Raw genomic sequence first — 10,058 nt, forward strand, 5'->3', positions numbered from 1 at the left:
AGCCTGTTACAAAAACAAAGAGATAAGTTTTTCGCATTCCCGAAGTGTAGACTTTAAGAACAATGCCAAAAGGCATGAGCATGGGCAATACTGACATCCAGCAGCAGACGCTGAACGCAAGAGATGCCACAGGGAAGGTCAGTCCGCAGTGGTGGGCAGATCACCCAGGGGGTGGAAATACCTCAGCAAGAGGAAATAGCAGGTGACAACAAATCTGTGCTACTGGGAACTATGTCCTCAGTAGGAAGGAAACACCCTGGTACACAAATGTAAGTCTCAATGGTTGAGCAATTAAATTCAAATAGATGGGAGCTGCAGTTGCTGCAATCCTGGCAAAGGGTTACAGTAGATCCTGAGACAGAGAGAGGGGCAAAGACCACATGAGGGTCTGCGTGGGATGCGTAACACTGCCGCCGGGGTTTGTGGCTAGCTCAGAGGAAGGCCTGAGAGCAAGAATGAAAACTCTGTCACCAGCTATCTATGTGATACATGGGCTAACATTTCCCCCACAGGGATTGCCAGCAATACTGGACTCTCCAGCCTAGCTGCTCATAGAAGGTGACTTAGGATGCCACTGCCCATGGCACCAATATAGCTAAAACCTGGAAGTCCCGGCCAGAAGGAATTTAAGAAATAAGATGCTGAACTAAAACTTCACTAGCAAAAAAGCTTCATTACAGAGCAAAACCCCTGCTGGGGTTGTGGCCAGGGGACAGAGTTCCCAAAGTTCCCAGATGTTTGGAACTGTTCAAAATATGGCAAAGTCTCCTAGATCCAGCGCAGTGGGGACTGCAGGTGGCCTCCTCCAGTGACATGGGGCTCACCCACAGTGTTGTCCACCTCAGCAAAGAGAGGATCGGACGCTGCTGTGGACAGGGTCAGAAGTGAACAGGCAGAGCCTGTAGTGGGCCAACAGGGGGAACTCCTGTGCTGAGCCACCTGCATCACTGTGCTCAACCCAAAAACCAAGCTTCAAGTGCCTCCCCCAGGGTGCCTACATCTGGCCGACCCCCTCTCTGGAGCACACCCTCAAGCCTGGGGTATCGCTGCCACCACCCAGACTCAGGTCTTTGTCTGGACCCTGTGCTGCGCGGGATATACAGGCCCGGTAGACCTTGGGATTTTGGGGTGCTTCTATTAGCCTGAAGCATTCACCAGTAACCTCTTGTGCAGGAGGAAAATAAAATAGCCAAGCCCACCTTAGCAAGTCCCTTCCCTCATAAGCACACATAGCGAGATGTGCTAAAACAGATAGATTTATTGATCCAAGAGGGATATGGTGGGGAAGGATTATCAATAGCAAATTTTTGAAAGAAAACCAACCTTGAGCAAATCTGAATGGCCTGTCAGCCTATTAATACATGACTAGATTACAGTCAACTAAGTTCCTAGTTGGGTTTCTGGTAAGGTACTCACTTCTGCATCCAGAGAATAAGAAAGAACTGTGGAGGTCCATGCTTCTGTGTGTGTGTTTTAAAAAAATGTCCCCTCCTTTCCTTCCTGAAGGGACCCCCTTAAATATCTCTACTGACCTCACCACCTGGACACAGTCAGAAAGAGGTGTTATCTGATGCCGGCCAATCAATTATAGAAACATCACTCTTACCTAATGCATAGGCTGCGTAACAGAGCATGGCAGCTTCATGGTCCATCATCAGCTGGCAGCTGCCTACAGATCTCCTTTCCCCTCAGCCTCCAGGGCCAGAGAAGGCTGCACCAGGGGACCATAATAAGCACCAGGCAGCCTCTGCAGGGAGCCAAATAACAATCTACACAATGGCTGTATGTGCCCCCCTCCATCACACAATAGCAAAAGTGTGTGCTAGAGCACGTGTGCATGTGCGTGTGTGTCAGCATCTTATTTACCATAGTTATTTTATTTACCATGAAAACAGCATACATGTCCGTGTCTCACAGAGCCTTTTTTCTCTCCAGAGACGCACTTACTACCCAGGAGAGAAGGGAGCCACTGCCTACTGCAGAAGCTGCCACCGACAGAAAGGGGGACTCACGGCCATCTGGCAGAGCCATGGAGGGCTGCGGGAATGTCAGCACCGAAGAAGAGATGGGGTCCAGGGAGGGGAATGTTATAGCTGGAGTCCTGATGCCATCCAAGAACCAGAAGATGAGCCTCTATCAGGCCATGATACGAGGTATCCTGAGCCAGGGCACGGCGCTGGTGTTGCTGGAGGCACAGGCAGCCTCTGGGTTCATCATTGACCCAGTGATGAACAGGAAGCTGAGAGTGAAGGATGCGCTCCGCGCTGGAGTCATTGGCAGAGATTATTATCAGAAGCTTCTGTCTGCAGAGAGAGCCGTGACTGGCTACCACGACCCCTGCACTGGAGAAAAGATCTCCCTCTTCCAAGCCATGGAGAGAGGCCTCATCATCAAGGACCACGGCATCCGCTTGCTGGAAGCCCAGATCGCCACCGGCGGCATCATCGACCCAGTGCACAGCCACCGCGTCCCCGTGGAGGTGGCCTACAAGCGGGGCTACTTCGACCAGGAGATGAACCAGATCCTCTCGGACCCCAGCGACGACACCAAGGGCTTCTTCGACCCCAACACCCAGGAGAACCTCACCTACGCGCAGCTCCTCAGCCGCTGCGTCCCAGACCCCGACTCGGGGCTCCTCATGCTGCAGCTCATGGACAAGGGCTCCGTGCTCTTCCAGCTCAACGAGGACGCGCGCAAAGCTTTGCAGGCTGCCCGGGTGGCCATGCACGTGGGCCTCTTCCAGGGCCAGAGCGTGTCCGTCTGGGAACTGCTCTTCTCCCGCTACGTCCTGGAGCACAGGAGGCAGGAGCTGCTGAGGAACTACAAGGCGGGGCGGCTGAGCGTTCAGGAGATGATCACCATCCTCACCACCATCGTCACCGAGACCGAGGAGAAGAGCAGCCGGGAGCACGGGGGTGGCAAGAGCCCCAGCGCCAAGCTGGAGGCCGGCGCGGAGGCGCGCTCCCCCGGCACCGACCGCTCGTCCCGGGAAGACGGCTGGGAAGAGAGCTTGCGGGGCACCATGGTCGACGTGCCCGCCGGCCCGTTCCGAGGGCAAAAGGTCTCCGTGTGGGAGCTGCTCTTCTCCGGGGAGGTCCCCCCCGAGCGACGGCAAGAGCTGCTGGACAAGCACAGAGCGGGCACGCTCCCCACCCAAGAGCTGATCACCATCGTCATTGCCATCCTCAGCCGGGAGGCTGAAATGGGAAGGAGTCATCAATGTGTGACCGGGAAAAGCATCAGCAAAAGGGTGGAAACTGCAGGCAAAGCTGAGGAAGCCCATTCAGAAGAGCAAAGCCTGAGGAAGTCCTTGAAGTCTGCGACTATCTATGTAACAGCTGGGGAGCTCAAGGGGCGCAAGGTTTCCTTGTTGGATCTCCTCTTCTCTAAACATGTCCCTCAGGAAAAGAGGCAGGAGCTGCTGGAGTTGTATAGATCACGGGTGTTGACCATTAATCAGATGATAGCGGCGGTCACCTTGGCCATCACCAGGGCAGATGGAGCAAGCAAGAAAAGCATGCCAGGGATCATCAGTCCCAACAGGGAGCTGATGGCTGCGGACAAAGCTGCGGATGCTAGTTCACCACAGGAACAAGAATTGGACCACATCTTAAAGTCAACTATGGTTGATGGCTCTGCCTGTGAGTACTGGGGTCAAAGGGTGTCGCTGTGGGAGCTGCTCTTCTCCAAGTACATCCCAGAGCAGAAGAGGCTGGTACTGCTGGAGCTGTACCGTGGTGGGGTGCTGCCCCTGGAGCAGGTGGTCATTGTCATCGCCACCATCATGAAGAAAGCAGAAGCCCAGAGAGGGAAGGTCATGGGAGAGGAAGAGAGCCCAAGTGCTGAGGCCCTCATAGCGCTGAAGGCTGAGGACACCCACTCCCATGAGGAGGAAGACTGGGAAAAAACCCTGAAGGTGACTGCCGTGGACGTGCCGGTCGGTGAGTTCCAGGGGAAGAAGGTCTCGGTGTGGGACCTGCTCTTCTCCAAGTACTTCCCCGAGGCGGAGAGGAAGGAGGTGCTGGAGCTGTACCGCGGAGGGGTGCTAACCCTGGACCAGGTGGTCACCATTGTCACTGGCATCGTGACCAAGGTAGAAGCTGCAGGTGGGAAGCTGGAGGCAGAGAAGGACACCTTGAGCACCAAGACCCTCACAGCACTCAACATTGACACTGTCAGTAGAGAGGGGGAGAAGAAATGGGAAAAGACCCTGAAGGCGACCATGGTGGACTCACCAGTCGGCAAGTTCAGGGGGCGGCAGGTGTCGGTGTGGGAGCTGCTCTTCTCTGAGTTCATCCCTGAGCAGAAGAGGCAGGAGCTGCTGGAGCTGTACCACGACGGGGTGCTGCCCCTGGAGCAGGTGGTCACTGTCATCACCACCATCATGAGGAAAGCAGAAGCCCAGGGAGGGAAGGTCGTGGGAGAGGAAGAGAGCCCAAGTGCTGAGACCCTCATAGCGCTGAAGACTGAGGACGCCCACTCCCATGAGGAGGAAGACTGGGAAAAGACCCTGAAGGTGACCACCGTGGACGTGCCGGTCGGCGAGTTCCAGGGGAAGAAGGTCTCGGTGTGGGACCTGCTCTTCTCCAAGTACTTCCCCGAGGCGGAGAGGAAGGAGGTGCTGGAGCTGTACCGCAGAGGGGTGCTAACCCTGGACCAGGTGGTCACTGTTGTCACCGGCATCGTGACCAAGGTAGAAGCTGCAGGTGGGAAGCTGGAGGCAGAGGAGGACACCTTGAGCACCAAGACCCTCACAGCACTCAACATTGACACTGTCAGTAGAGAGGGGGAGAAGAAATGGGAAAAGACCCTGAAGGCGACCATGGTGGACTCACCAGTCGGCAAGTTCAGGGGGCGGCAGGTGTCGGTGTGGGAGCTGCTCTTCTCTGAGTTCATCCCTGAGCAGAAGAGGCAGGAGCTGCTGGAGCTGTACCACGACGGGGTGCTGCCCCTGGAGCAGGTGGTCACTGTCATCACCACCATCATGAGGAAAGCAGAAGCCCAGGGAGGGAAGGTCGTGGGAGAGGAAGAGAGCCCAAGTGCTGAGACCCTCATAGCGCTGAAGACTGAGGACGCCCACTCCCATGAGGAGGAAGACTGGGAAAAGACCCTGAAGGTGACCACTGTGGACGTGCCGGTCGGCGAGTTCCAGGGGAAGAAGGTCTCGGTGTGGGACCTGCTCTTCTCCAAGTACTTCCCCGAGGCGGAGAGGAAGGAGGTGCTGGAGCTGTACCGCAGAGGGGTGCTAACCCTGGACCAGGTGGTCACTGTTGTCACCGGTATCGTGAACAAGGTAGAAGCTGCAGGTGGGAAGCTGGAGGCAGAGGAGGACACCTTGAGCACCAAGACCCTCACAGCACTCAACATTGACACTGTCAGTAGAGAGGGGGAGAAGAAATGGGAAAAGACCCTGAAGGCGACCATGGTGGACTCACCAGTCGGCAAGTTCAGGGGGCGGCAGGTGTCGGTGTGGGAGCTGCTCTTCTCTGAGTTCATCCCTGAGCAGAAGAGGCAGGAGCTGCTGGAGCTGTACCACAACGGGGTGCTGCCCCTGGAGCAGGTGGTCACTGTCATCGCCACCATCATGAGGAAAGCAGAAGCCCAGGGAGGGAAGGTCGTGGGAGAGGAAGAGAGCCCAAGTGCTGAGACCCTCATAGCGCTGAAGGCTGAGGACGCCCACTCCCATGAGGAGGAAGACTGGGAAAAGACCCTGAAGGTGACCACCGTGGACGTGCCAGTTGGTGAGTTCCAGGGGAAAAAGGTCTCGGTGTGGGACCTGCTCTTCTCCAAGTACTTCCCTGAGGCGGAGAGGAAGGAGGTGCTGGAGCTGTACCGCGGCGGGGTGCTAACCCTGGACCAGGTGGTCACTGTTGTCACCGGCATCGTGAACAAGGTAGAAGCTGCAGGTGGGAAGCTGGAGGCAGAGGAGGACACCTTGAGCACCAAGACCCTCACAGCACTCAACATTGACGCTGCCAGCAGAGAGGGGGAGAAGAAATGGGAAAAGACCCTGAAGGCGACCATGGTGGATTCACCAGTCAGCAAGTTCGGGGGGCGGCAGGTGTCGGTGTGGGAGCTGCTCTTCTCTGAGTTCATCCCTGAGCAGAAGAGGCAGGAGCTGCTGGAGCTGTACCACGACGGGGTGCTGCCTCTGGAGCTGATGACCACCGTTGTCACCACCATTGCAAGGAAAACAGAAGCCACCAGCAGGAAGCTGCTGGTGACCGTGAGAACTCCCCGCAAGGATGAGGCTGACTCTGTGTGCAAGGATCACAAGGCCCACTGCCATGAGGAGGAAGACTGGGAAAAAACCCTGAAGGTGACTGCCGTGGTTGTGCCGGTCGGTGAGTTCCAGGGGAAGAAGGTCTCGGTGTGGGACCTGCTCTTCTCCAAGTACTTCCCTGAGGTGGAGAGGAAGGAGGTGCTGGAGCTGTACCGTGGAGGGGTGCTAACCCTGGACCAGGTGGTCACAGTTGTCACCGGCATCGTGACCAAGGTAGAAGCTGCAGGTGGGAAGCTGGAGGCAGAGAAGGACACCTTGAGCACCAAGACCCTCACAGCACTCAACATTGACACTGTCAGTAGAGAGGGGGAGAAGAAATGGGAAAAGACCCTGAAGGCGACCATGGTGGACTCACCAGTCGGCAAGTTCAGGGGGCGGCAGGTGTCAGTGTGGGAGCTGCTCTTCTCTGAGTTCATCCCTGAGCAGAAGAGGCAGGAGCTGCTGGAGCTGTACCACGACGGGGTGCTGCCCCTGGAGCAGGTGGTCACTGTCATCACCACCATCATGAGGAAAGCAGAAGCCCAGGGAGGGAAGGTCGTGGGAGAGGAAGAGAGCCCAAGTGCTGAGACCCTCATAGCGCTGAAGGCTGAGGACGCCCACTCCCATGAGGAGGAAGACTGGGAAAAGACCCTGAAGGTGACCACCGTGGACGTGCCAGTTGGCGAGTTCCAGGGGAAGAAGGTCTCGGTGTGGGACCTGCTCTTCTCCAAGTACTTCCCCGAGGCGGAGAGGAAGGAGGTGCTGGAGCTGTACCGCAGAGGGGTGCTAACCCTGGACCAGGTGGTCACCGTCGTCACTGGCATCATGACCAATGTAGAAGCTGCAGGTGGGAAGCTGGAGGCAGAGGAGGACACCTTGAGCACCAAGACCCTCACAGCATTCAACACTGATGCTGCCCACAGAGAGGGGGAGAAGAAATGGGAAAAGACCCTGAAGGCAACCATGGTGGACGTGCCGGTTGGAGAGTTCAAGGGGCGCAAGGTGTCATTGTGGGACCTGCTTTTCTCCAAGTACTTCCCCAAGGCAGAGAGGAAGGAGGTGCTGGAGCTGTACTGTGGAGGGGTGCTAACCCTGGACCAGATGGTCACTGTCATCACCGGCATTGTGACCAATGTAGAAGCCACAGGCGGGAAGCTGGAGGCAGAGGAGACCAGCCCGAGCACCGAGACCTTCATGGTGCTGAATGCCGAGGCTGACCACGGGCAAGGGGCTGAGAAATGGGAAAAGGCCCTGAGGGCGACTGCCGTGGATGTGCCGGTCGGCAAGTTCCAGGGGCGCAAAGTCTCCGTGTGGGAGCTACTCTTCTCCAGGCATGTACCTGAGGAGAGGAGGCAGGAGCTGCTTGGGAGGTTTCGAGCTGGGGCACTCACCGTGCAGGGGCTGTTCACCATCCTCAGCACTATCATCGCGCACGGGAATCTTGCCTCCAGCCAGCCACACACGCTGGATCTCCTGTGCTCTGAGGCCACCTGTGTCACGGTGAGGCCATTCCAGGGGCACAGGGTGTCCGTGTGGGAGCTCCTCTCCTCCCGGCGCATCTCTGAATACAAGCGGGAGACGTGCTTGGACACGTATGGGGCTGGCAGGCTGATGATCAACAAGATCACAGTCACCACCACTGTCACAAGTGGTCCTGCGGAGCAAAGGGGGAACCACCGCCACTGCCAGTGATGCAGGTGGGATGGGAGCAGGCCAGGGCTGTTCTCCCCTGCAGAGCATGTGGTGGGCACCTCTCCGAGAGCCTGCGCCTTAGGGGATGACAGCTGGAAATAGGAGAGCATGAGGTTGTAAAGGAAATGGGAATGAGAGGCCCTGGCAGACAGGTCTTCACTGCAGAAGATGCCAGGAGCTGCTGAACTTTGCCTGGCACATGACTGACCCTGCATGCCATGGAGGGAGAGCACCAACCCAGGCCCAGATGCCCCTGATTCCCCCATTTTTGCCATGAGGAAGATGAGGAGATGCTGCACCAGCAAGAACAGGTGCAGTCTGAGATGAACCTGGGACAGGACATGCAGCCAGCTGAGCCCCCTGGCTACAGGGCACTCGACTGGCCCATGCCTGCAGGGGAACCATGCCTGCATCAGCCCTGGGTGAGGGCAGGCAGGTCCCATGCACATAGTCCTGCCCCAGGCAGGGGCGAAGACCACGGAGCCTCAGAGACCTCTACACGTGGCTTTGCCAGGGACATGGACCAGGGGGACAGGCAGCTTCTGGCTCTTTGGAGAAACCATGTTCTTCCTCGGTGGTGGTGCGGGCATCTTGGCGCGGGCAGGGCCTCTTCTGTACTGGGGAGCTGGCAGGCATGTATGTAAATAAATGTTCCCACAGAAGCAGCCACCAAGGACTGAGCTGCTCCTTTGTCAGGCCAGAGGCACCCGTGGGGAAGGGGCTGCCTTACCCAGGGAAACAAGGGGACGTCCCCACCCGGCCCCTGAGGTGTGACCATGCCGCCATGGTGTCCGCCCTCCCCACCCCAAGCCCCGTTCTCGGCTCCCAGCCCAGCTCAGCCACCCACGATAGCCAGGCCACAGGCTGGGATCCCCAGATGGAGGCACTAGGGTTGTGTCACTGCTGGAGGCCGAAGTCCCATCCCTGGGGGTGAGGGGCAGCAGGCAGCGAGGCAGGCGGCGTCTGCCTGGCAGGTGCTGGCATGGACACACCTGTGTTGTGTGGGTCACTGTGGGAATAGGGATACATCCAAGATGAGGATGGATGGAGCCAGGCAGAAAGCACAAGAAGGGTGCGCCAGGCAGGACAGGTTGTGCTGGGGGAGAGATTTCCCCCAGATGCCAGTGCCCCATCAGGGTGTGCAGGACTGGGGCGTGGGGTACGTAGCCTGCAGCACAGACTCTGGTCCGTGGGGCACAATCACTGCCGGGAGCGTGGCTGGCTGCAGCCTGAGCTCGACAACCAGCAGGGCTGGGGCCAGCGGGGGGAGGTTTCAAGGGGCGGCTGAGCACTGGCTGGGCACAAGAATCCTGGCCCAAATGCAGAGTTGCAGATGCAGCTGCCTCTGAAGCACCAGGCCCACAGCACTAACACGCTCACTGCCTCTGAGCATGAAACCCAGGGGACAGTGCCGTGGGGCCAGCTGTCTGCCAGGGACAGGGAGGGGCACCTGGGGATGGGAGGACAGGGTTTGGCAACTGTGGGCAGGAGTGTCACTGGCCAGCTGGGCACTGTGAGTGTATCAGTTTTATCACAGGCCATCTGGGCTTTTTGATTCAGTTTCGGATCAAGGAGGCAAAGTTGGGAGTGAAGCAAAGGCAAATTTATTATAGCTTACACACACACACAACAGTTAACAGAAAGACAAATGCGATAAGCAGATAATGCAGTATTAAAGAGCTAATAGTAAATAATAACAACAGATAATAACAACAGATAGATGGATCAATTCTGTCGCAGGCCAACTGGGCACTGAGAGGGTATTAGCCACTGAGCTGTTCAAACAACAGATAGACAGACATGGGTTGGCAACTTATTGATATTCCCTCAATGGCAGGTACGCATCAAGTGATTCCAGCGAAGTCAGGCGTCCCTTGATCAATGCTGTCAGAGGGTTACCGGGGAAGGTCCCTTGATCAGGATCCAATCCTCACTCACACCGGGAGTCTGGGGTCCAGGCGTGGAACAGAAATGACCATTCTGTTCCCTCCTTCCTGCTGGTTACCTGATGCACATGCTTTTTATACCTAGTTTTATGTTAATCTGCTGGCCTCAGAGCCACTCATAATGTTGCCCTATAGCTGTTACCCTACGGGATTGGAAG

General features: G+C 57.0%; 1 protein-coding gene across 1 annotated transcript; it reads left to right on the forward strand.

Annotated features, from left to right (window-relative positions):
* The first annotated feature begins 2,029 nt into the window (after positions 1 to 2,029).
* LOC149869785 (epiplakin-like) lies at positions 2,030 to 7,954 on the forward strand. Its single transcript, XM_090040952.1, has 2 exons — positions 2,030 to 5,461; positions 5,762 to 7,954. The coding sequence occupies exons 1-2, from the start codon at positions 2,030 to 2,032 to the stop codon at positions 7,952 to 7,954; spliced, it is 5,625 nt and encodes a 1,874-aa protein (XP_089897078.1).
* The last annotated feature ends 2,104 nt before the right edge of the window (positions 7,955 to 10,058 follow it).

This window comes from Crocodylus siamensis, chromosome 3 (genome assembly GCF_052110815.1).
Source record: "Crocodylus siamensis isolate JL-2025a chromosome 3, ASM5211081v1, whole genome shotgun sequence".
NCBI lineage: Eukaryota > Metazoa > Chordata > Crocodylia > Crocodylidae > Crocodylus > Crocodylus siamensis.

Coding starts and splice junctions, on each gene's coding strand:
- LOC149869785 (XM_090040952.1), top strand. CDS start 2,030: ATGGAGGGCTGCGGGAATGTCAGCACCGAAGAAGAGATGGGGTCCAGG. Junction 5,462..5,761: donor GCAAGTTCAGGGGGCGGCAG/GTGTCGGTGTGG, acceptor CAGGGGAAAAAG/GTCTCGGTGTGGGACCTGCT.